This window comes from Rhinatrema bivittatum, chromosome 9 (genome assembly GCF_901001135.1).
Source record: "Rhinatrema bivittatum chromosome 9, aRhiBiv1.1, whole genome shotgun sequence".
NCBI classification, from domain to species: domain Eukaryota; kingdom Metazoa; phylum Chordata; class Amphibia; order Gymnophiona; family Rhinatrematidae; genus Rhinatrema; species Rhinatrema bivittatum.
Genome location: NC_042623.1, coordinates 11579496 through 11607109, shown reverse-complemented (window position 1 = coordinate 11607109; position 27614 = coordinate 11579496). Strand labels below are relative to the sequence as shown.

General features: G+C 44.4%; 1 protein-coding gene across 3 annotated transcripts in view; it reads right to left on the bottom strand.

Moving 5' to 3' along the window:
* The window catches only part of UPF2 (UPF2 regulator of nonsense mediated mRNA decay), a 201823-nt gene that overhangs the window by 128207 nt on the left and 46002 nt on the right, over window positions 1–27614 (bottom strand). For all 3 annotated transcript variants that reach the window (XM_029616810.1, XM_029616809.1, XM_029616811.1), the window contains exons 7-12: window positions 26882–27031; window positions 22790–22893; window positions 22443–22528; window positions 7679–7787; window positions 6120–6233; window positions 992–1108 (exon numbers count right to left, since the gene is read on the bottom strand). In XM_029616810.1, the coding sequence (XP_029472670.1) occupies window positions 992–1108; window positions 6120–6233; window positions 7679–7787; window positions 22443–22528; window positions 22790–22893; window positions 26882–27031 (680 nt within the window). The remainder of the gene's footprint in view (window positions 1–991; window positions 1109–6119; window positions 6234–7678; window positions 7788–22442; window positions 22529–22789; window positions 22894–26881; window positions 27032–27614) is intronic.

Here is a 27614-nt window from a genome sequence, read left to right as displayed (position 1 = left end):
AACCCGAGACGTCCCTAAAGGAACTAGTACAGGAGATCCGAAACTTTGGGAGCATGTCAGGGTTTAAAATGAATGAGGACAAGTCAGAACTGTTGAATAATTCCATGGATGAGGCCCTCTATGGGGCACTAGCACCCCAATTACCATTTAAAAAAGGACAGTTGCTCTTATTTTTGCCTTTATCTGTCACTATTCTCCTGATTCTGAGTTCCATCTTGCTGCACTATATGCCTGGAACAACCCTGAGTTGGTTGTTTGCTCCCTCTCTGTTCATATTCAAACCCCGACAAAAAAACAATCCTTCTGAAGTTAATTATAAAATATGAAGACGCCGGCTCTTCCTGACCATATCCTTGGCGATTTTAGCCATGTTTGCTGACCCAAAATAATTTCCTGAAGCCTCCTATTTTGTGTGACTTAACCAGATTGCAAACGTCTTATGTTGCTGTAGAGCACTGGACTGTTGTCAACAAGACGAAGACCAACCACAAGACGAAGACAAAGACCAACCAGCAGTAGTAGTAATTTCATGGGTTACAAAAAGAGCACAGCATAAGCAGTGTATATTCTGTCTATGCATGAGATAAGTATTAAGAAAAAAAAAAAAAAAGGAGGATTTCATTAATAAAATGAGCAGATATGAGCTAGCAGTTACCAGCAGTCACACAAGCCATACTTATCAGCAGGGAAACCTGTTAATAGAACACAAAAATATTTAAAAGACTCAGAACAGCCGGAGTGTTAAATTTACTTAACAGTAATAAGGCAATAACATTGTTTCCACTGTCCCAGTCCTGTAGAAGCTTACAAATGTAGTCTAGGCACAAGACATACCACCACAGGATCCTGCTTTGTTTGAGAATGTTAAATAAATGCAAATCATTATCCTTAATTTAGCTCATATTAGATGTTGCTGTTGCCCGGATACTTGCTCAGGGAGCATTCCATGTCGATATGAACAAGCAAAAGAATTAATTGATTATGCTCTTACCAACAGAACGCTAGTCCGTAAGTGAGAATCAGGAGATCTGAAAAGGTATCTTCCACAGGTTTCCAGCAAAGTACATGCCATTTCAATGTGATGATGCGAAAAATCCGACAGAAGCATCTGTGGACAGGTTAATTGTATTTATTTAATTTAAAAAAACTTAAGTTTTCTCTCTCCCATTTACCAAAAGCATCCTAGGCAAGGTACAAATAAGCCAAAAAAAAAACAACCCACAAAATTAACAAAACATTTTCTTGGGGAAAAAAAAACCAAAAAAAAACCAACCACCCTCAAATCCCCATTTAATAATATCAGAAAAAAAAATTGCTCCAATCTCATAAAATAAACGGTCTAAATGGAAACAAAACGATCAATTTATTTTCGCAAATTTATTCTGTCCTTTAATAGATCTTATGAAAATTATTTATTTATTTATTTAAGGCTTTTATATACCGACTTTCTTGATACAGATCAAATCAACTCTGTTTACATCGAACTAAGCAGAACTATAACCAACAATTCAACAAGAGTCATTTAGAAGGAGCATAAAAGTTACATTAAAACAGGGTTGCCTTAACAGGGAGGAGGAAAAAAAGAGGGGGGAGAACGAAAGAAATAATTTTATACAATAAGTTACTATATACAATGGAGTATGATAAAATGTGAGCAAGCTTAGCGTTTTGAGTATGGGAAGATGAATTGGATTTAAAATGCTGCAGGGCAGAAATTAGTTGTCATCCTCTTCTCTTTTAGCTTGGGTTCGGATATTGAAGGGTCTTCAGCCCCTTTCAGAAGGGTAAGAGCCCAATACTTCCCAAGCTGTGCGCCATGGCACGGTGTCCTCAGACCTGATCCCCTCCCTTAACCTTTATGCCTCACCAGAAGGGTTCCTTCTCCCCTCTAGAGACTCCCTCTTGCAACTTCTGCCCCGCCATATATTTATCCTTTTCCTAGTCAATCGATAACAAAATCGTGTATGAATAAAACTCTTCATGTATTTATTGAAAGAAACCAATAGACCTCATACCCAGACATCCTGCTAGTTTAGGTGCTTTGCTTTTGGTATAATCACAGGTTCCGGTTTCTAATCTGATTTTAATATACAAGTGCACCACAATCAATGTGACCAATATAAAAGCACATGACTTATCTTAATGAGCACTGAAAACATTCTGCCCTGCAGCATTTTAAATCCAATTCATCTTCCCATGTTGAGCCCAAATTCCTCAACGCAGAACTGTGTTTCAAAGCCAGAATCTTCCTCCGGGGGCTTTTCCCCGTCATGCGGTAAATCACAAACTGACATCCATATTCCCCTCGTGCAGTATGGGTAGGAATGGACCATCCTGCTGGGAGATTATGGCCCTTGGTGGGTCTTCTGCACTATGCTGGTTCCCTCATTCCCTTTCCTCTCCTCTTCTCCAGAAGATTCCAAGAAAGAGAAAAGTGTTGCTTTCTTTTTTTGGTGGGGTTCTTATTTTGGTAAGACTGGTCCCTTTAAGAGTTTAACCCTCCCCCCAACCACAGCACACAATCGGCAGCAGTGAGGGGACAGTAAGGGGTGGCAGCCTTGGAGTCAGAGTAGCAGGGAAGGCTTTGTGGTGCTCGGCTCGCGGTGCAGGCTCTCCATGCACTCTTGTTGTAGCAGCTGACAGGAAGATAAAGTGACCACACAAGTTTGCCATTCATTCTAAGAGCAGCGCTGCAAACATGGCTGCTTCCACTGAGTGTGGAGACCGCAAGAGTAAATCGCTGGCCTTAGGTTTGTTGCAACCTGTGGGGGCAGCAGGGAGGGTAGCTTAGGAGCCATTTCTTGTCGCAGAGGGTAGGAAGTCTGCATATAAGAAGCAGCAGTTCCGCGGTACTGAGGCAGTCTGGGAACAGCGGCCATATTGCTTGCTCCGTCCCAGTTCAGGGGAACCCATGAAAGGAAATGCGGACCTCCACATATTTGTCTCCCGTGGTGGGGGAGCACGAGCGATCAACGTCACAGCTCTGGTGATGTTGAGGGGTTGTCTGTGGAGAATTCGGAGTACGATGAGCCCTTTTAGACAAACTTTGTGCTGCTTATGCACAAAGCCTTTTTAGCCAAGAAAAGCTCCTGAGATATCTTAAAGTTACAACTGAATTTCATACATTGGCTCATCATTTTGAGTTCGTTGGTGGCATACATTTTCCAAACACTATGGACTGAGTGTTTGGGCTTTGGACACCATGGTGTTTGAGAAGAGTGTGTTGCCAGCAGGTCTTTCAGCTGCCTGCCCAGTTTAGGGAAATTTGGGTACATCCCACTCATCTAGACTGGTCTGGAGGATGAGCAGGAAGGGAAAATTGGTTCTTGCCTACTAATCATGAGAGAATATATATGTACAATCAATCTGGTTGGCATTTAAATCTTCTTGTTGGAAGTGGTGTGAAGTATATATCTGGTAGCTACCGATGGTTTCTATTTCCCCTGCTCGAGAGTAAAGGAAAATTGGTTCTTACCTGCTAATTGTAGTTCCTGTAATACCCCAGATCAGTCCAGACAAGTGGGTTTTGCATCCCTACCAGCAGATGGAGGCAGAGAAGAAAACTTTGAGGCACTGCTGCACGAGGAGCCACCTGCAGCTCCTCAGTATTGACCTGTACCCAAGACGAGGAGAGTGAAAACACCAATTTACCCTAACCAGGGCGACCAGAGAAACTAGGGTTGGAGTTTCCCTGAACTAGAGCCCCCCTCATCAAACAAAGGAACCGAAAAACCTTGTAACTACTTGGAAGGGGAAAGAAAACAGAGAAATTAAAGTGGTACAGGAGTCATGGTTAACTAGACAGAGCATAATTTGACTAACTGGGAAGTCGGAAGTGTGACCACTGGGGATCCAGTGGTTTCTAAACTATGGCTTATACAATGGATTCTATACTAAGGCAATATACAGTGGATATATACAATAATTTATGTAAAATTAGGAAGGGAGGGAGGGAGAATCAGGTACTTGAGGCAGAGGGATACAGGCGGGTAGCAGGAGGGATAACTTAGGGAGTGAATTGGCTATGTGAAAGCTTGTTTAAAAACAGCCAGGTTTTTAGTTTGTTTTTTTTTTAAGGTTTGGGTGCAGTGTTCCAGGCGTAGATCTGGAGGCATGGAGTTCCATAACTTGGGTCCTGCTAATGAAAAGGCCCGTTCTTTGGTAGCAGCGAAGTGGAAGAGTTTGGGAGATGGTGTGTGGCGGGATCCTCTGTAAGCTGCTCTGACAGGTCTGTTGGATGTGTGGTATTTTAAAGAGTCATTTAGCCAGTGAGTGTGATGGTTGTGGAGTGACTTGTGGATGATAGTAAGGCTCTTATGCAACTCGCAAAAACCACCCGACCAGTCTGCTTCTCTTTTTTTTCTTTTAAAAGAAAAAGCAACCTTTAAAAAAAAAAAAAAAAAAAAAGGGGGGGGGGAGAATACTTCCCAGTTCTGGCCAGTGTAGTACAGAAGGCCTCAAAGAGAACCAGGAAGCCAGGAGTCCTGTTTTTCGGACCTTCTGGAATACGCAGGCTGAGACATCCAGGGATCACCAACCCCCACCCCTGCTTGCCTGGCTCCACCTGAGGGATGGCTCACGAAAATGCCTAACCCCTCAGAGAGCTCACTTCTAAAAACATTTTTTCCCATTCTCTCTCAGACTGCAGGTTTGCATCTCTACCATCTGCTGGAGCCAGAGAAATACTGAGGGTGGCACTCTCGGTTATGCAGCAATGCCTGAAAAGCTTTTATTCTCTGCCTCCATCTGCTGGTAGGGATGCAAAACCCACTTATTTGAACTGATTTGGGTATGAATAGGAAGGGGGTTGTTTGTTTTTTTTTTTTAGCTTATTTACAATTTTACTGAGAGACTGTAAGTGGCACAGTAACAAATACCAATAGTACAACAGTTTTTCTTCTCTGTCTCCATCCACTGGTAGGGGAGAAAACGTCACTCATCTGGACTGGTCTTGTGGACTCAAAGAAAGAAAATTAGCAGGAGAGAATGAATTTTCTCCTTCTATCCATGGGCTGTGGTCAGCTGCTGGGAGGAGAGTGGAAGAACGGTCTGATTTAGGAACCAGGATGAGTATCGGGAACCTCCTGCACCTAAAATGTCTCCATGTTGAGAAAGCATCTGTGTAGAAGATGGTACGGTCATTTTGCTTATGGGCAGCACCGAAGAGGGATTCTGTCTCTGCATAGAGGAAGCACCTGTCTGCATGGAACGTGCACATTTCAGCACTGTGCTGAGCACCGATCACGAGAGGACTGTACCCTTTCAGATTTAAGTGACAGTATCTGGTCAACAAATGATTTTACCTTAACTGCTGAGGTAGAGGCCTGAGGAGAGCTCAGAAACTCTTCAAGGCATAGATCCTTGACCTTTTGGCCCTTGGAAGCATACAAACACAGGCAGCACAACTTGGCATGTCTGATCTGACAGTCATTTTGAAAGAGCAATGGGGACATGTCTTGAACACTGCCTTATTGATATGAGACTTTTGTACCAGATGTCAGTCCATCTAAAATTGTGCTATGATACTCTGCAAATGAGCCACCACCAAGGTTGCAAGTCATCTGCTTTTCAGCACTTTGATGGCCTCTCTCCAAGGGCCAGAGTGTGACGCTGCTGCAAAGACCAGAGGAGCCAGCACTGCTTCCAGTATGTGGTACAAATCTAAAATTTACAATCAGCCAGCTTGGACTTTTCTTAAATGTATGAAAAAATATATTCCAAGATGTAGCACCCACTCACAGGTATTACAAGCTTTTGCTTTGGGATGGTACAAACTCCATTTTAAAAGGTGCTGCGATACCACACAAACATCTTTGGTTCTCATTACAATTACCACAGACTGCTTTGATTCTTAAAGCTACTGAACTCCACCATTACCCCAGAAGCAGATGGAATTTCCCATAAATGCCTCTCAGGTAACACTGCTCCCCGGCTGGATGTGAAAACTCAGCAGCAGCTAAAGGCACTGCAAATAACCGGGCTCCCTTCCCCTGCCATTAAGGTGTTCGATATCGGAGAATAACATCAAACACCTGGGCTGCCATGGAGATTTGGGGCTATCTCCCCACCGTCCGAGTCACTTAGAAACTGAATGTGCCCCGCAGGAGTCGGACACTAACCTTTAAACAGTGAAGAGTGTCATTTTTGGAAAACATTTTAAACTTGGTAAGCTCTCCAATAAATCGTACAGTCTTGTTCTTGGTTTCAATATTGATCTGATCCTTCTTTCTCACCTACACAGAATAAAGAGAATATTAACTTAAATTACTTTATTATTATCATACAATTACGAGTCCACTTAGAAATATTTGTGTAAGAAAAGGCTACCCCCTGCCATGCAGAGAACCTAGGTTTGATTCCTGGGTCAGCTCAGCACTCGCAGCCCCTGGGAGAAGGGTCCACGATGCACGGACCCAGGACAAGGACCATCGCTGCACTGACTGGGCTAAAACGGGGGGAAAATTCCCCGGGCGCTTATGAATGAAGGCTCATGGTGCCAGATCCCGGCCCTGGTTCTGACTGAGGTGCAAGCCCAAAGGAGCAGGAGGAAATTGCTGGGCTCCATTAACCCCCTCCCCCAGTCCCAAAAAACAACATACATATTCAGTGTGTCCCCACTTTCCTCCTAGGTGAATGAATGTACATCTTTCTGGGCTTTAGGTTGTAAAGGGCCTCAAGGGTAAATTAAAAAAAAAAAAAAGTGTTTGTAGGGTTGAGGTGAAACTATATGCTCAGGCTTCATATAAAACAAAAATTCTCAAATCAGCCCATCAGATTTGCTTATTCCTCCAGCAAATAAATCCCTAATCTTAAGTTCCATTTCAATCAGGCCCTTAGTGCACTGTGCACAGATTTTTTTTTTTTTTTTTTTTTAATGAAATGTAACTTTCATCTAAAGTTTTGTTCTTACTTCATATCACAAGATTGCAGCATTCACTGGGGACATTAAAATACAAGCTCCTGAGAAAAGCCATGTGATGCTCTGTACTGCACTGGATACCCTTGTAACGACCCAGTCAGTCCACATCAGAACATTGGACAGCAGATCCACTATTGTTCTCGTCCTCTACTACAATGGACTAGTGTCATCAAATCACATCACAAAGCACGACCCGCTCCTGGTTCGTGTGTAAGCGAGCCCATTTGGGACCAGATTCACTGTGGAGATGGTTCAGGACACTCTTGGCACCAGTTTTTATAGTGATATCAACACTTGGAGGTCAATATTCAGAGGCCTTGTCCGGCTAACTTTTGGAGTTAGCTGGACAAAAGCCCAGCTTTGAATATTTCCCCCTCACTGAACGGATACATTTTGTGCACATAAAATTAAGTTGGATAAAAAGGAGGTGGCACTGGTGATGAGGCTAAAGTTTAGCCAGTGAGCACACACACGAGTGCTGTATGGCAAAAAAAACTTAGGACACAAGTCTGGTAGGACAAATAGGTGTCCTAAAGCTTGCTAAAGTTGTGTGCCTGACTATCTGGGCATATTCAGCAGCTGATCAAGCATGCATTTCCTGCTGAATATTTAGGTAAAATTATGCGTGAGGCATTACCCAGATAACTTAAGCACTCACAGGCCCTCTGAATATTCATCTCACAATTCTTAGTCAATCGCGTGCATCACCTGAAGTTCCTAACACTCCAGATATACTGCGTATTGCACAGTTATACTTACATGAAACCTGAAGTCTCCTTTCAGCATGGAACAAAGGTCCTCGGCTACATCAGACATACAGGGGTGCAATGTTGCAACTAACCTTGCATAAAACGGTAGCAAGTCCAACCTGGAATATAAGAAAAACCTCACATTACACCATTTATCACACAGTTATATATACTTGATCAGCTGTTCATGGTAAGGTGTCATATGTAAATATTCCGTTCAGTAACAGATCTTATTTATCTGCTCGAGACTGCAACATTTAAATAATGCATCTGCTCTGGCTGTGTACAGCATGCTCCACTATCCTGTGCCCTCAGAAACAAGTGGTGATGGGGCAAATCCATGGCCTTCTCTATTTTATGTGGAGTGGAGAGGAGGAGCTTGGGGGTTAGAGCACTGGGCTATGAGCCTGGAAATCAGAGTTCAAACCCTGCTGCTACTACTTATGATCTTGGGCAAGTCACTTCACCCTCCGTTGCCCTGGGTACAGATTATAAACCCTCTGGGGACAGGGGAATACCAACAGAACCTGAATGCAATCCACTCTGAAGTGCCTGAAAAAGCAAAACAGAAATAAAATACAACATACGTACCATCTAACGTAGACACTTCTGGAAAGGAGAGAAGGCCTTCCATACAAATCACTAGAAATAAGTTTCCAGTTGGGTATAACAGGGCAGAGCCAAAAGCAGCAGCAAGGCTGGAGCAGAGCGAGTTCTGTTAGGGACGCAGCAGCAGGCATGGGGTCAAACCCAGAGGCCTGCAGCAGGATGGGTGCACTGCAGAGTGCTGCATGGTCGGGGAGTCTGCTCCACCCACATTTCTTTTATTATGAAAATGGTTAAAAATTAATAAGGCTGGGGGGTAATCAGGGTGTACCGTATTATTTAAAAGCAGCATAAAAAAGATGGAATTTCAGACTGGAAAGGGAGCATAACGCACCGGCTCAGGAAGTCTATTCCAGGCACATAGTGCAGCCAGGGGGAAACCACAGAGTCGGGAACTGGTGATAGAAAAGAAGGGCACAGACAGAGCAACTTGCACGAGGAGGGATGTAGGGCAGGAAGAGAGGAGAAGTAATGAGGAGCTGCAGAGTAGAGGTGCGTGTAGGTGAATAAGAGGAGCTATCATTATACAAACTGTTACCAATGTAAGACAAGTAAGGGATCAATAAGTCTCTAAACTGATTCAAATCCTCTAACAGAACCCAATAAACCCTGAAAACCCTGAGTTCTCACATGTGGAGTCCCCCAAAGCTCGATCCTCTCCCCAAATCTTTTTTTTTTTTTTTTTTTATAAAGATCTACATCTGTCCGCTATGCAACCTCATTCAGGCCTTCAACATGGAGTGCAGATGACATTCAGCAGTGGAGATTCCTCACAAATGTGCGTCAAACTCAGAGCCGCCCAATCACCCTCCATTTCAAACTTCACTAATTGTCTTATGTCGCTGGCACAATGGCTCAAACTGAACCTCTCTAGATCGGAACCTCTTTGGATTAGCCGCTGAGGTTATCACCCTACCTGTTAGACACGCTGTTACATCCTAAGGAGTCCGTACGAAGCTTAGGGGGTTCTACCTGCTTAAAACCTCAGTATGGAAGCACCTGCATCAGATCCGCAAACTACGAACCTACTTAAATAAACACAATCTGGCTACAGCAGTCACGCACTCATTTCCAACAGAATAGACCACTGCAATTCTTTATTCACCAACATCTCCTTATGTTATTCAAAATGCCTCCAGCTACTACATTTCAAAGTAGCAAGAAACCTAGGAAAAGCAAAAGAATCTGACCACATAAAACCTATTCTATCCCATAAAAACATAAAAAGTTGCCATAATGGGTAAAGAACATGGGTCCATCAAGCTCAGCATCCTGTTTCCAAAAGTGGCCAATCGGGGTTACAAGTATCTGGCAACTACCCAAACATTAAATAGATCCCATGCAACTAAAACCAGTAATGGCAGTGGCTATTCCCCAAGTCAACTTGATTAATGACAGTTTATGGACGTCTCCTCCAAGAACTTTTCCAAACCTTTTTTAAACCCAGCTACTCTAACTGCCCTAAACACATCCTCTGGTAATTAATTCCAGAACTTAATTGTGTTGAGTAAAAAATAATTTTCTCCTGATTTGTTCTAACTCTGCTACTTGCTAACTTCATGGAGTGCCCCATAGTCCTTCTGTTATCTGAAAAAGAGTAAATAACTGATTCACATCTACCCGTTCTAGACCTCTATCATATCCCCCCTCAGCCGTCTCTTCTCCAAGCTGAACAGTCCTAATATTTTTAGCCTTTCCTCATAGAGAAGCCATTTCATCTCCTTTATCATTTTGGTCACCCATCTCTGTACAATCTTCAGTGCAACTACATCTTTTTCGAGATGCGGCAACCAGAACGGCACACAGTACTCAAGGTGCAGTCACACTATGGCGCGATACAGAGGAAGTATGAGATTCTCTGTTTTATTCACCATTCCCTTTCTAATAATTCTTAACATTGTTTTCTTTTTTGACTGCCACAGCACACTGAAGCAACAATTTCAATGTATTATCCACTATGACACCATCCAGGAAAAAGATCTAGGCAACTCCTAATATGGAACCTAACATTGTGTAACTACAGCAAGGATTATTTTTCCCTATATGCATCACCTTGCACTTATCCACATTAAATTTCATCTGCCATTTGGATGCCCAATTTTCCAGTCTCACAAGGTCTTCCTGCAATTTATCACAATCTGCTTGTGATTTAATTACTCTGAACAATTTTGTGTCATCTGCAAACTTGATTATCTCACTCGTCGTATTTCTTTCCAGATCATTTATAAATATACTAGCCGTTAAGCCCGTAACAACGGGCTACATTAAAAAATTTTATTTCGGTCCATTTCCTTCCCACTTCCTCCCCCCTCTAGTCTCCCTCCCCCCTCTCCACCTCACTCTCTCCTCCCCCCACTCTCTCCTCCCTCTCCTCCCCCCACCTCACTCTCACCTCCCTCCCTCTCCTCACTCCCCTCCCAGCTCACTCTCTCCTTCCTCCCCCCACTCATCTCCCTCCCTCTCCTCACTCTTACCCCCCTCCCCCACTCTCTCCTCCCTCTCCTCACTCTTACCCCCCTCCCCCACTCTCTCCTCCCTCTTCTCAGCTCACTCTCTCCTTCCTCCCCTCACTCACTCCCCCTCTCTCAATCCCCTCCCCTTTCAGTCATCCACACCCGGCAGACAGGGGGGTGTCCCTCCCTCGCGTGTGCGCCGCCGCTACTGCTCCTCGCCGCCGCTCCTGCTCCTAAGGAGCAGGCGCCATTTTTTTTTCGGGCACGCTCCGTTCTGGCCGACGTGCTGCCCGCGCATGCGCGGTAGAGTTGCTCTCTACTGTGCATTTGTGTCACGTAGCCGTTAAGCCCGTAACAACGGGCTACATTTAAAAAAAATTTTTCGGTCCATTTCCTTCCCACTTCCTCCCCCTCCCCTCACCTCACCTCACTCTCTCCTCCCTCCCTCTCACCTCCCAGCTCACTCTCTCCTCCCTCCTTCCCCTCCCCTTTCAGCTCATCCACAACCAGCAGACAGGGGGGTGTCCCGCGCGCATCGCCGCCGCTACTGCTCCTCCCTCCCGCACCGCGCGCGCCGCTCCTACTTGTCGCCGCCGCCACTGCTCCTCCCGCTCCTGCTCATTGCTGTTGCCCGTTGCTGCTGCCGCCGCTCCTGCTCCTAAGGAGCAGGCGCCATTTTTTTGGGGGCACGCTCTGCTCTGGCCGACGTGCTCGCATGCGCGGTAGAGCTGCTCTCTACTGCGCATTTGCGGCACGTCGGTCCGGGCTCCCTTATCTAGTAGATTGAAAAGTAAGGGTCCAAGTACAGATCCCTGAGGCACTCCACTGTCCACTCCCTTCCACTGAGAAAATTGACCATTTAATCCTACTCTCTGTTTCCTGTCTTTTAGCCAGTTTGTAATCCACGAAAGGACATCGCCTCCTATCCCATGACTTTTTAGTTTTCCTAGAAGCCTCTCATGAGGGACTTTGTCAAAGGCTTTCTACCTGAGGTATCCGTTTCAAATATTGACCTAAATTTGACAGATTTTTTGGAACATTCTTTAGTTCATATTGAAGACCGTGCTAGCTTATTGGTTTCTTGTTCATCTGAGATGACAAAGAATTTAATTTTAAGATTCATTTTTTTCTAATAGACCGTTTATATTTATGGGTCAAAGTTTGGATTTTCCCTGATGTGTGTAGATGAGGAGGAAGGCTTTTTCCTCCATGCTTTTGGCATTGGGGAGTAACTTTTCTTTGAGGATATCCTGCAAAATGTATAATTTATTTATTTATTTTTGGTTTTTATATACCGATCTTCTTGCATTAGATTCAAATCAAACCGGTTTACAAAGAACGTAAACTTGCCTATAGGCTATACATAGAACCATGAACAATAACCTAGAAGAACTTGGAAAAACAATTTGAATTATATAACAAAAAGTCACTAAAAGTGATTGATTCAATTAAATTGGGCTTAGATTTAAATTAGGTAGAAGTAAATGAGATGAAGTGTAGAGTGATAGGAAAAAGAGAAGAAAAAGGTAGAGTAAAAAAAAAAAGAGGTAGAGTAAAAAAAAAAAAAAGAGGTAGAGTAAAAAAAAAAAAAAAAGAGGTAGAGTAAAAAAAAAAAAGAGAAAAAGGTAGAGTAAAAAAAAAAAAGAGAAAAAGGTAGAGTAAAAAAAAAAAAGAGAAGAAAAAGGTAGAGAAAAAGGCCTTTCCCTTGCCGCTGCCGCTACTGCTGGGGAGGGCCTGCGCAATCGGCGCCGAGCCCCGCCGGGGGAAGGCCGGAAATCTTCTCTCCCCACCCGGGCGACCTCGGCCCCGACAGCGCGGCCAAAAGCAGGGTAAAATAAATCCAAACAAAGAGCAACAAAGGTAAAAAACGCGCCGAGACGCTAGTCCCGCCTACCCGCCAGCTCAGCCAATCACAGCCGGCCCAGAGGGACTTTAAATCGCGGCTCAGCTCAGCGCCGCGCGCCAAGCGTCGCGCGCCGAAGGAGCGCGACAAAGGGGCCTGCCCCTTTGTCTCGCCCCTTCGTAGAGCCCCTAGGAGGCCCCGTGCCTCACTCGTGGAACAACCTAAATCTTCATCAAAGGCAACAGCCAGCAAAGACCCAGATTTAACCGTCTCTGCCATAGGGAATAAAAGTCCACCTCTCCAGCAAGCGTCCAGCCTCTCCAGCATTCGCCCAGCCTCTCCAGCATTCGCCCAGCAAGCGTCCAACCTCTCCAGCAAGCGTCCAGCCTCCCCAGCATTCGCCCAGCAAGCGTCCAGCCTCTCCAGCAAGCGTCCAGCAAGCGTCCAGCCTCTCCAGCAAGCCATAAACATTCATACAACATAGACCCCACAAATGGCCCCATTTTTCACAATTCCAATTCTCCAACATAATACTCCACCTAAAAGAATTTCTGTCCGACATGCCCAACAACACAACCTCAAATCCCTCTCTTCAATTTCAGTCTCTCCTTCCACACAACTTCTAGGCCTCACCCTTTTCTCTTTAAGCCTCTTCAATGCTCAATCCCTTACAAAAAAGTCTGTAATATTGAATGACTACCTCATCGAGGTAAAACCGGAGATATGTGCAATTACGGAAACATGGTTAAAACCAGCAGACACAGCAATAATTAATCAACTCCCTACAGAGGCGTACGACTTCTTCTCGCTACCTCATCATAAAAAAAAGGGAGGAGGCATTCTTTTAGCAACTAAAAAGGACCTCAGATTCTCGCTACAGCAATCCAATCCCAACTCAAAACTTGAATTCGGCTTCTTCACCTCAGACAAGCTACAAATCCTTCTCGTATATGCCCCCCCAGGACTCTTGGAATCAGATGCCTCACCACTGGTTGAATTAACCTCTTCCCTCATCAACTTTGACTCGCCAGCCATCATTCTAGGGGATTTCAACATGCACGTTGATAACCCTACTCCATCACCTAACTGTGAAACTCTCCTCACTGCTCTCACAGCGCTAGGCTTCACTCAAATAGTTAATAAACCCACCCACAAAGCCGGCCACACGTTAGACCTGATCTTCGTTAACGCTGCAATCAAGTCAGTTTCTACACCTAATTGCACAAAGGTCCCGTGGTCAGATCACTATCTCATAACTACTTCATTCTCTATAAAAGATACCAACCCGGCTTGCATTCCTTTGCCCTCCTTCAAATACAGGAAAACTTGCTCCCCTGAAGACCTTAATAATCACCTATCTCCACTACTCCACCAACTGGACCTTACTGATCCGAACGCAGCACTTCGATCATGGAACACAATTACCGAAACGATAGCCAACAAGCTATGCCCGCTTATTACAAAAAAACCACACCAGAATTCCTCCAAAAGACAGCCATGGTTCTCAGCAGAATTAAGAAAGCTCAAACTCCAACTAAGACAAAATGAGGCTAAATGGCGCAAAAACCCAGGAACCATCACCCTTTCAATCTACAAATCATCCCTGCATCAATACAAATCAAGCATCCTAAGATCCAAGAGGGACTACTACGCCTCGAAGATACACGACCTTATTTTCGATGCCAAAGCCCTCTTCAGCTATGTAGCCAACCTCACACAAGTAAACCAACCTGAGATTATACATGACCAAGCTCAATCAAAAGCAGAAGAACTAGCTCTTTTCTTCAACAACAAAATCAACACTCTCCTATCGCAGCTCCCCAAGAACCCCACTGTTCCATTAACTACTCCTCAACCCTCAATCAACTACACTCGGTTAGAAGAACTTGACACAACTTCATCCGCTGAGATCCAAAGAATTCTTAGGAAAATGAAACCATCCTCTCATCCCTCGGATCACATCCCAACCAAACTACTACTAGCAATTCCAGAATCTATCTCCAAATCCCTGGCAGACATCATAAATTGCTCCCTCACACAAGGACTCTACCCGGACAACCTCAAACTTGCCTCACTCAAACCCCTTCTCAAAAAACCAAATCTAGACCCAAACGATCCTAACAATTTCAGACCGATAGCCAACCTCCCATTCATAGCCAAGATAATGGAAAAATTGGTAAACTCTCAACTTTCAAACCACATTGAAGACAACAACCTTCTATTTCCTTCACAATACGGATTCCGTAAAACCTTAAGCACGGAAGCCCTCCTCATCTCTATGACTGACCACATCATCCTAGGATTAGACAAAGGACAAGCCTTCCTTCTGATACTACTCGACCTCTCGTCTGCATTTGATACGGTCAATCACTCCCTTCTCATCAACCAATTATCAGCCATAGGTATTTCAGGCACTGCCCTATCATGGTTCAAAACCTTCCTCAGCAACAGAGGTTATAAGGTCAAGATTCATAATAAAGAATCCTCTCTACACCCCGCAGCCGTAGGAGTCCCTCAGGGCTCATCCCTGTCTCCTACCCTGTTTAACATTTATCTGTTACCCTTATGTAAACTTCTCACTGACCTCAATCTCAAACATTTTCTCTACGCTGACGATATTCAGGTCCTGATCCCCATCGAAGAATCGCTCGCAAAAACAATGTCGCACTGGGAATCCTGCCTCCAAAACATCAAACAACTTCTTACAAGCCTCAACCTGATACTAAACTCATCAAAAACGGAACTTCTACTCATCACTCCAGAAAACAGCTCCATCACATACACTCATCCTACCGTACTAAGCACTACACAAGTGAGAGATCTAGGAGTTCAAATTGACAATCACCTAAATATGAAAGCTAACATCAACAAAACCACCAGAGACTGCTTTTACAAGCTCCAAGTGCTGAAAAGAATACGACCTCTCTTCCACACACATGACTTCAGAACGATCCTACAATCAATCATTTTCGCAAAGCTGGACTATTGCAATACCATCATGCTTGGTCTCCCTTCATCACACACCAAACCATTACAAATGGTACAAAATGCCTCCGCCCGTATACTCACCAACACCAGGAGAAGAGAACACATAACACCGATCTTGATGGACCTCCATTGGCTGCCCATCCACTTCAGAATAATCTACAAGGCCATTCTCACCATTTTCAAAAATATCCATCAATTAGCCCCAATCGATCTCCATATTCCCCTCCGATTACACCATTCCATAAGACCGACAAGAGATGCTTACAAAGGATCACTTCAAGTACCTCCAGCCAAGACTACCAGACACATCACGCTTAGAGATCGGGCATTCTCCACAGCCGGTCCAACATTATGGAACTCCATTCCCCCAGATCTTAGAATGGAACCCAACATCTCAACATTCAAGATAAGACTCAAAACGTGGCTGTTCACACAGGCCTTTCCTAACTCCAACCCCATCTAATCTCCCTTCACGCAACAAGCTCCGCTAGTATTAGCGTTAATAGCCACCTTTCAAAATGTTATTTATACTTATATTTCAATATCTAATCTTCTTTTCCCTTCTCATTCCAAGTTATTGCTGTCCTTGTTATATGTAACTGCTTTTTTTGCACTTTTGTTAAATGGTAAAGTTTCACCCCTGTTTCTTGTGAACCAGCATGATGGGACCACTGTCTTGAATGTTGGTATATAAAAAACTTAAATAAATAAAAATAAAATAAATAAATAGAGTAAGACCAAAGGGTAACTGAAGGTCTCTTCAAGAGAAATGAGTTAGAGAAAATGAAAAGTGAAATATGAAAGCAGAAATAAAACAATCAAATTGAAGTGAGGAATTAGCAGGTTCACTGCAATTTGGTTCAGTTCATTCAAATCAGTCTCCAGAACTTGTATCTCCAACATCCTCATTACCTCTAAGATGGAAATTTTAAACCTGTTGTGCACTCAAATCTTTGAGGCTGCATCTTTCAGTTTTTCTCTAAGTATTTTTCTCATTTATCAAAGTTTCCCTTTTGAAAGATAGTGCTAGAGCTGTAGATTTATTTATTGTCCCCCTTCCAGTCAGTTCAAATTTGATCATATTATGATCATTGTTGCCAAGTGGCCCCACCACCATTACCTCTCTTACCAAATCCTGTGCTCCAGGGAGGCATTAATAGCTGAGCGATAAATGTGCGTCTCTGATGCACATTTATTTTTTTGCATTTGGAGTGAATGAGTAATAGCCTCATTCACATGCATTTGCATGTGATGAGCACTCTCTCATTCACTCCGCGGACGCGCGTTAAATACGTGCTAATCCCCTTATTGCAGATGTCTGAGATGCCAATTAAGTCTATCTCATCATTCACTGCTATAAACTATCTCGGCTACACAGGCTGTCAGAGTGCAGGATCAAGTTTTACCATACAAGTATTCCTACTTTTATAGCAACAAAAGAACCTACGAATCTGTCTTTAAATATATATATTCTCAACTAATATAGTTTGTTGATCTAATACTATTGTAACCTACTTTAAATTTACCGTATCCGCTTTGAGGCCATTCATGGCAAATAGCAGAATATCGTGTCAATAAATAAATAAAATAATAAATAAAATAACTTGATGAACCTAGAGGTCCACTGCTGTTAATCGCGTCCCAGCGACTTACACCTGGCTTTATTAGGCATGCATGGTACAACAGCACTCACTAACTCTAAATGTAGACAGAACTTCCAGAAAGAGAGAAATTAAGAAAGATCTGTCATTTTTATTCTGGCCATAGTAACCCAGGAGTTTGGACTGATCTGGGTATGTCCAGGGAACTGAAATATCCCTTGCCTCATTTCCTTAGACTGGCTCATGCAGCAGTGGTCTCCTTCTCCCCAGAATTCCTCCAAAATGTAAAGGACCATGCACATTAACAAACCATAAAGAACAACTTGTGTGAAAGTTTAACAGAAGAAGTAACAGGATTTAATAAAGGCTCCCATGAGAGCTCACAGTCAGTGGCTATGCACCATGTGTGCCAAATGTTGAAGTGGAACACAGCTTAGAAATGAAATCTGCTCCCCCTTCTCCAGATTTGTTTTCATGTGTATTCCCTTTACATCTAAATTTTACTCTTTTTAGGTTACATTTACAAACCATTTTAGTCTAATAGACAGGAAAAAAAAAAAAAGAATACTGCCTCAGATTCATTCTTACTTAGTTCTTCACAAATTTTGTCCAGGTAACATACCTGAACATTCAGGGGCCTCTGCACCTCCCATGTGACATCAGCAACAAGGAGACAACCCACATACCTGAACATTCAGGGGGTCCATGCACCTACCATCAGACAACAGCAACAAGGAGACAACCCACATACCTGAACATTCAGGGGTCCATGCACCTACCATCTGACAACAGCAACAAGGAGACAACCTACACACCTGAACATTCAGGGGCCTCTGCACCTCCCATGTGACATCAGCAAAAAGGAGACAACCCACATACCTGAACATTCAGGGGGTCCATGCACCTACCATCAGACAACAGCAACAAGGAGACAACCCGCATACCTGAACATTCAGGGGGTCCATGCACCTACCATCTGACAACAGCAACAAGGAGACAACCCACACACCTGAACGTTCAGGGGGTCTATGCACCTCCCATCAGACAACAGCAACAAGGAGACAACCCTCACACCTGAACATTCAGGGGGTCCATGCACCTACCACCTGACAACAGCAACAAGGAGACAACCCACATACCTGAACATTCAGGGGGTCCATGCACCTACCATCAGACAACAGCAACAAGGAGACAACCCGCATACCTGAACATTCAGGGGGTCCATGCACCTACCATCTGACAACAGCAACAAGGAGACAACCCACACACCTGAACGTTCAGGGGGTCTATGCACCTCCCATCAGACAACAGCAACAAGGAGACAACCCTCACACCTGAACATTCAGGGGGTCCATGCACCTACCACCTGACATCAGCAACAAGGAGACAACCCACATACCTGAACATTCAGGGGTCCATGCACCTACCACCTGACAGCAGCCTCAAGGAGACAACCCACACACCTGAACATTCAGGGGTCCATGCACCTACCACCTGACAGCAGCCTCAAGGAGACAACCCACACACCTGAACATTCAGGGGTCCATGCACCTCCCATCAGACAACAGCAACAAGGAGACAACCCACATACCTGAACATTCAGGGGGTCCCATGCACCTCCCATCTGACAACAGCAACAAGGAGACAACCCACATACCTGAACATTCAGGGGTCCATGCACCTCCCATCTGACAACAGCAACAAGGAGACAACCCACATACCTGAACATTCAGGGGGTCCCATGCACCTCCCATCTGACAACAGCAACAAGGAGACAACCCACATACCTGAACATTCAGGGGTCCATGCACCTCCCATCTGACAACAGCAACAAGGAGACAACCCACACACCTGAACATTCAGGGGGTCCATGCACCTACCATCAGACAACAGCAACAAGGAGACAACCCACATACCTGAACATTCAGGGGTCCATGCACCTCCCCCATCTGACAACAGCAACAAGGAGACAACCCACATACCTGAACATTCAGGGGTCCATGCACCTCCCCCATCTGACAACAGCAACAAGGAGACAACCCACATACCTGAACATTCAGGGGGTCCATGCACCTACCATCTGACAACAGCAACAAGGAGACAACCCACATACCTGAACATTCAGGGGTCCATGCACCTACCACCTGACAGCAGCAACAAGGAGACAACCCACATACCTGAACATTCAGGGGTCCATGCACCTACCACCTGACAGCAGCAACAAGGAGACAACCCACACACCTGAACATTCAGGGGTCCATGCACCTCCCATCTGACAACAGCAACAAGGAGACAACCCACATACCTGAACATTCAGGGGTCCATGCACCTCCCCCATCTGACAACAGCAACAAGGAGACAACCCACATACCTGAACATTCAGGGGTCCATGCACCTCCCATCTGACAACAGCAACAAGGAGACAACCCACACACCTGAACATTCAGGGGTCCATGCACCCAACAGGAGACAGTGTGGGACATTACACAGGAGGCTCAGGGAAAGCCTCCTAAATATAGGTTTACACACTGCACATAGATTACCTTCCATTTTGAAGTAGAAATGCTGACGGCTTTGCTTACTGAACTTATTTGGGATCCTTTGTTTTGCTTCTCCTTGCGCATGGGTTTGTTTTATCTTTATCTTTAGTGAGCAAAAGTCATATAACCAGCTGAAATAACTAGCACTCTCTCTAAAATCCGTTTCAAAGCCATATCAATGCATGTTTCATCCCAGGCACACTCCATTTCCCTGAATTCAGGTCCTGGGTCACCCAAAAAGAGGTGCTTAGCACCGGCACAAACAGAACGGGAGTGGGCGCTGTTTTGGAAGGCCCACATGAAAGTGCTGCAGCTGTGGACAGGAACTGCTCCCTGACCGCACAGATAGAGTAAGGGAGAGAAAAAGATAAAACGAAGCAAAAGGGGAACAATGAAAATAAAAAAGCTGCAAAAGAGGTAAAACAAAAAAAAAAAAAGCAAGTACTCTACAACCAAATGAGGTTAAGAAAAAAATAAATCGTTTGCATTTTTTCTGCTATAAAATGTTAGACACCCAGGCTTTCCCCCTCAGGTTATAAAGTGACAGCAGTGTTTGCTACAAGGAAGAGCTGGGCTAATAATAATAATGGAGCAAAGTGAGGCAGCCAAGCCCTCTCTGCCTGCTGCAGGTTTCCAAGTCAGAACCCTGCACACCCGAGTCCTTTTATTTCTCTCTGAAAGAAGAGAAAACCCAGATGACTAAAGGTTTGCACTGCCCCTGAAGTCCGGGATCCTGCCCTGCTAATTAGCCGTCACCCGTCAGCCCCGTCTGGTCCTTCTAACAGACTTTTTATTCCCCCGCTCTCTAACTTTTCTGTTACTGGTTAACGAGCTGGAAAACTAAAAGCCACGGAGCATGTAAGCAGAAGATGCTTCACATTTCTAGGTTATGTATTACTCACTGACCTTTTGCTTTAAGAGAGCCAGAGGTTTCATTTGAAAGCTAAAACAGGAAAGTCCTTGGAAGTTAATAGAAATCTAATGACTTGGGTGTAGATGTTTTGATGGGAAACAAATAGTGTAACTCTGTAGGAAATATCTGCTTATGACTGGAAAAGTCTAAGCTCTGGAAAGCAGAAGCTCTTTTTTTTTTTTTTTTTTAAATAAAAATAAAAAAATAAAACGGGCTTTGTGGAAGATTTTCTCCCAGAACAAGTTGGAGGCTATGTCAGGGGGACATTAGGATCTGACTGGGATGGGGGTTTGGGTTTCCTGGAAAACAGGCTGGACTAGTTGAATTTCTGGTTAGAAAGGGGAAATTGTCCTTTCCGCTGTGCAAATGTAGCAGTGCCACGAGTTTCCTGCATGTGAAAACATGCCAGAGTGGTTTGTGATTAACACAAAGGGTTTCCTTCCAAACAGATGAAATGTAATGATTAAATACCTAGGGTCAGTTACTATGGATATGGAGAAGCGAGAGGAACCTGAACACCCACCCCACCTACTGCTCAGCAAAAAGGAGACACGGACTAACGAGAATTAGCGGCCTGCCGGGATTTTTAGCTCATTTCCTCCCTCTGGTGGCTCCGTTCTTACATCTCCTTTCTTTTCTTGATTAGAACGAGCTCTATGTCTCATAATTTTACATTAGCTTTGGTGCAAGATGTGATCAAGGGGCACAAACACCAAGTACCTCTCTCAGGAGAGCTCAGACTAGGCGAGTTCAAATCCCCACGTGCCACTGGCACCACCTCCCGTTATGCAGCTGCAGCAGGATGGGAACTCTAGGGTCCGTGGAAATTCTCAGAGGGTTTCTGGACAGCAGGTCAGCGGCTTATTTAGATTAAAGAAGCTACAGAAATCCAGATGGGTATTTTATTGGGGTGGCTCCTTGTTTTCCAAACTTCCACTAAGGGTGACACGGAACAGGTATCTAACCACCACTCAAAATCTCCATGTACAGAGCTGGGAGGAGCTAGCAAGCACACCACATATTTTCTTTTCTTTGGAAATTAAATATACATAGGGGAAAAAAGGGAAAATGTTTTAGGTTTCTTTTTAATTTTCAGTTGCTCAAGTGCCTTACTACAATTGTTTGAATAATATGTGGTCCCTCTGATCACCTGAAAAGATCTGAAACAGAAAGAAAGGTCACTTTTTTTTAGGGGGGGGAGGGGGCGAGGTTTAAAGGGAGGTAGAGAGAATGAATTTATGCGTCTTTACTTGATTTGTCTAAGTTTGGAGCAATAAAGCAACACGGGGAGGAAAGGAGCAGCACAGGTTTAGCACCGGCTCTCGTCATTCACCGAAAGACTGAACATTTTTTGGCTGAGGAGACTTAGTGTTTGGGTACTTGCCAGGTTCTTGTGGCCTGGTTTGGCCTCTGTTGGAAACAGGGTGCGGGGCTTGATGGACCCTTGGTCTGACCCAGTATGGCAGCCTCTTATGTTCTTATGAGTCTCACACAGGCAGCCCCATAAACTCAGTTATCCAGCTGACAGCCCTTGTGAGCTTGGGCACGTCTTCATCTTCCATTGTTCTCACGCATAAGCCTGGGGGTTAATATTTTGAGGGGGGGGGTTTCCCTCCCATAGAGACAGAATGGGAGAAAATTGTACTAAATCAAATCCTTACACTGTAAGCTCTCTGGGGACAGGGAAATACCTACAGTAACCGAATGCAGTTTGGCTTGGAGCTTCCAATAAAAAGGTGCGACAAACACAAATTTAAAGGAATGTCACATTTTTACCACAACAGCAAAGCCAAATAAATATGGGGTATAAGTGTATGGATCCTTTCCTACCTTTGTCTGGGAACTATAAAGAGGGCTCGCACCAGCTTCCTTCTGTTTGCTTTGGTGTTCATGTTCATGCAAAAGTCCATCGCTGCCTAAAGGAGAAAGCATTTTCTTGGTGAAAATTGGTTACACACAAATTCCTAGAACATTATTATACTACATCTGGCTAGCAACCGAAAAACCCCAGGCCATTCCCCTGCAACGTCTCAGAAAGAAAAAAACCCAGCAATGAAACATAATCAGGGCCACTTTTGCATACGCTGCCAATGATTTAGATAAGACTGTATTAAAATACTGACAAAGGACATGACTATCTGGATTTGCAGGCAAGTCTGGAGCCTGCTGTACAGCACCTTGTCAATCAGGTCTCGGTTGACACAATTGGGCAACTGCTGAATGAAAGCATCTACTATGAGCTTTAGGTGAGAACCAGTGCTGGCTTCCTCGTCCTCTTGTTCTAGGAGAAAACAAATAAGGTTTTATTAGCTATTTACTCATGCAGGAAATAACCTGAGCAATTCACTGCACTCCACAATAAATACATTCAAACATTTTTGCTTTGCCATGGATCACTGCAGTAAACATCCCATAAAGATGCAAGAAAGTTAATTCTCTTTTTTTACCCCCCAACTTCAGCTAATTTGGCCTCATACCTTTCAAATCTTTATGGGTTAATGTACTGTTTCAAGAAACTGCCTTTCCAATAGAAAAAAACAAAACCATGCTGCCTCCAAGGCGCACGTGTGCGTGGCTGTGCGCCATTTAAATAGCTCCCACGCACAGTCCTGGTTTGCGCAGAGTTCCAGAACTTGTAGGTTGGAGCGGATGATTATATGCATCGAGACAGCAGTAGCCAGAAAGTGCCAGACTGGGTTTTGAAAACACCGGTGCATGAACAGGGCATCTGGTAAAGAGAGAAAAATCTGGGCAAATACCCACCAAAGACGAAAGGAGGACCTGGCAGCCAGCAGAGCCCATCCTGCCAGACAAAAGATGGAGAAAGATTGGGAGAAAGTGAAAAAACAATCCACGTTCCCCCAAGGGTGGAGGGAAAGTTAGGGGAGATATGAAATGAGTCGAGTGGAATGAGTAAACAAATCAATAGTTTACTCTTTCAAAAAAAATAAACAAATAGCTAGGGGACACTATATGAAGTTACTGAGTAGAACATTTAAAACAAATTGGAGAAATTTTTGTTTTCACTCAATGCACAATTAAGCCCTGAAACTGTGGTAAAGGCAGTTATCATAGCTGGGCTTAAAAAAAGGCTTGGACAAGTTCCTGGAGGAAGAGTCCATAAACCATTAAGACAGAGCTGCAGAAATCCACTGCTTATCCCTGAGATAAGCGGCTTGGAAACTATCTGCCCCTTGGGATCCTGTCAGGTTCTTGTGGCCTGGATTGGCCTCTGTTGGAAACAGGATGCTGGGCTGGATGGACCCTTGGTCTGACCCAGTATGGCAGTTATGTTCCCATTAACATTTTTTCTTTGCTTTTTTGCTCTTTTTAATTTCAGCTTTTTAGATTCAGTTCAATATGAAGAGAGACATCAGATCATACTGATGTCTGTGTGTGCTCCCCCCCCAATCTTTGTAAAACTTTGGACAACTGGAGCTAGCTCAACCAAAAACTTATCTCTATACTAAGTCCCTGATAGGGGTAGGGGTAGGAGGAGGGATTCGATCATTTTCAAACCTGAGTGCTTCTGGGGGACAAAGCTGCACATTTTGTCATAAAAATGCATTGGGATTAGAACCAAGGCAAGAACAGATGCTGCTCCTATTTGTTTGCTTATTTTGCTCTTGCGGGTTTTTTTTTCCTCTATTTAATAATTTTTTTTTTAATTTACTGCTTTTCTGAAATTTTAAGCTCTAGGTGCCAAACTGTAGGCACCCAGGTGACCTGGTATGTTGTGAATGCACTTTAACATTATGGAAAGAACCTGAATAATAAAAGCCAGTTTTGCCCCTTCTGCCTCTGCCTAAGGGACATAACCAGTTATTAGTCAGATCACCATTTCAAAGCTCACCAAGTGCATTCACAGCTTACTGTACTCTTAAGCCAGCCAGTCCCAGATACATAGCAGGCAGACAAAGGAAAATTGGTTCTTACCTGCTAATTTTCATTCCTGTAGTACCAAGGATCAGTCCAGAGTCCTGGGTTTTGCCTCCCTTCCAGCAGATGGAGACAGAGGAAAAACCTGAAGAGCATCCCCTCTTAACCTGGTGTGCTACCTGCGTCTCTTCAGTATGAACATGAAAAGCTAGCAAAGATCAAGCAAAGAACAGAAGAAAATCAACCAAATAAACATGAACTTGGGAAAAACTGAGTCCAGGATACAAAGAAACCTATAGCTTACTTCGGTGTTTGGAGCAAACACTGAGTGAGAAACCCTCCAATGGGAGGGCATCTGGACTGATCCGTGGTACTACAGGAATGAAAATTAGCAGGTAAGAGCCAAATTTTCCAATCCCTGTACGTACCCGATCAGTCCAGATTGCTGGGAAGAACCAAAGCTTCCCTATTTAGGGAAAGGAGTTTGACCATGTACCTCCCCCCTCCAGGGGATCAGGGGTATCATAGGAGAGGCCCGGCAATGACTGTTGTGAACCCGCAGAGCTATGGTGAGCTGGAGACAGGTCGGGCAGGGATTCCCCTTCCCCTGCTGCCTCAGCCTTGCGTCTGAAAATATTTTCAAGAAAGCCACTATTCCCGCACTCAGCAGGAACGGATTGTTTTGCTCCACCTGACTGCCTGATCGCTTGCCTGCACCGCAGGACCGCGACATCAACCCCCACGCCGATGCTGATGATCCCTCCCCACTAGGGAGGGAATGGAGGCACAATCCAGAGTGGGAAAGCAGACTCCCCGCATGCCGTGCAGTGCGCAGAACGTGGTATTCTCAGGGTGGGAGCGCTCGGGGCAGGCGTCACAGCGATCGCAAGACCGGAGAAGTCCCACCGAGCCCAGACAATGTGGCCGCTATCCTCGCTACAGGTTCCAGACGCCAGGAATCACCGTGCAGCCTCTCAGGGAAATTAGGAAAGCCCTTTACCTTTTTCTTTTTTTAAATGCTAAACGCTCCAAAAAGAAAGAAAAACATACAGGCTGCTCTGGATCCAGGAAGGGGGAGGGACCGGACCACTGGTATGCACCCCTGGCACCTCCCCAGCTAAGGAGCCTTGTGGGATAACCAACCCCTGCCCCACCAACCCTACGACCAGGAAGGATGGTCCCACTTGGACCTACCTACTCCCTGGGAGGAATTTCTGGACCGAAGTGCTTGCTTGATCTTCTCTTGCTATGCCTATTTTTTTTTGTAGGTAAAAAGATTGGTTCAACACCGCAGGGTTTGCACCACCTCCATCTGCTGGAGACAGAGAAATACTGAAGAGATGCAGGTGGCACACCAGGTTGCGATAGAGAAGGTACAGAGAAGGGCAACCAAAATGATAAAAGGGATGGAACAGCTCCCCTATGAGGAAAGGCTGAAGAGGTTAGGGCTGTTCAGCTTGGAGAAGAGACGGCTGAGGGGGGATATGATAGAGGTCTTTAAGATCATGAGAGGTCTTGAATGAGTAGATGTGACTTGGTTATTTACACTTTCAAATAATAGAAGGACTAGGGGGCATTCCATGAAGTTAGCAAGTAGCACATTTAAGACTAATCGGAGAAATGTTTTTTTCACACAACGCACAATTAAGCTCTGGAATTTGTTGCCAGAGGATGTGGTTAGTGCAGTTAGTGTAGCTGGGTTCAAAAAAAGGTTTGGATAAGTTCTTGGAGGAGAAGTCCATTAATGGCTATTAATCAATTTTACTTAGGGAATAGCCACTGCTATTAGTTGCATCAGTAGCATGGGATCTTCTTGGTGTCTGGGTAATTGCCAGGTTCTTGTGGCCTGGTTTGGCCTCTATTGGAAACAGGATGCTGGGCTTGATGGACTCTTGGTCTGACCCAGTATGGCAATTTCTTATGTTCTGAGGTTAAGAGGGGATGCTCTTCAAGTTTTTCTCCGTCTCCATCTGCTGGAAGGGAGGGAAAACCCAGCTGTCTGGACTGATCCGGGTACGTACAGGGAAAGGACCTGTGTCATCAATATGCACTCAGAGCTCCGCAAATTGAGGCACAGAGAGATAAAGCAACTTGCCCAAAGTGAGAGAATACGCGTGGAAGAGCAGAATTGGTGCTTACACTATAGCCCATGATCTCAGCACAGAATCCGTTAGAGATGCTAAGGATTCCTAAGAGACACCACCCGGGTATCTTCTGAATAAAAGAGAAGCTGCCACTTGATGCTAGCCACAGATCATAGTAAGAAATATGAGATTGCACCATTTCGGCTGTTGCTCTGGCTGTTAAATAAACTATTGTAAGGTGAGCCCGAAATATACTCTGCACAAGCGCCTGCAGTAAATGGAAAAAAAAAAAAATCATCTCTTTACCCTGCTCATCAAGAAGCTTCTTCGTGAGGTCTTCTGCCTCATCTGTCCCCTCCAACTCCAAGGTATCATCATTAATGTCCAAATTCTCAAGTTCCAGCTCCAGCTCCTCTGTAGTTGAAACATCCTTGTTATCTTTCCCGTCTTTGGAATCTGGATGGAGAGAGAGAAGACAATGTCATTTATCGCTGTGTTTGCTGCCCCCCAGTGATGTAGTTCGTCCTAGTCCAGGAAAGCCTCTCTTTCTAATGCATTTCTGCAGACGCACATAGAGGGTCATCTACAAAAGGCATTTCTGAGGGCTGGCCAGTGCTTTACCTGTTATGCGAGTAAACTGGCGCAGGTATTCTTTCTACCCAGATTTGGTAAAGATGTTCCCCAGGGCAGAGTTTGGGAGGGATTTGCACTTAAGCAGTTTTGTGTTTTCAAAAATATGCATGCAAATATCGGCTTCCCTGTAGGTAAATTTGGTGGGATAATTTACAAAACGAGCTCACGTGTATACGGTCACTTTGAAAAACTGTGGGTAATTGCTGGCAAATTCATGCGAGCTGTTATAAAATTACCCCCCAAATAGGTAAAAACCCTTTAGTACATCTGACCCTTTACGTAGAATTTTCAATCTTATCAAATATTCCTGTTGCACAAAATCATATGGCACCGATGCCACTGACCAAAAAAAATAAATAAAATAGGTTCTTTCTATATAATCCGGCTTATCTAAAGACTTAACATC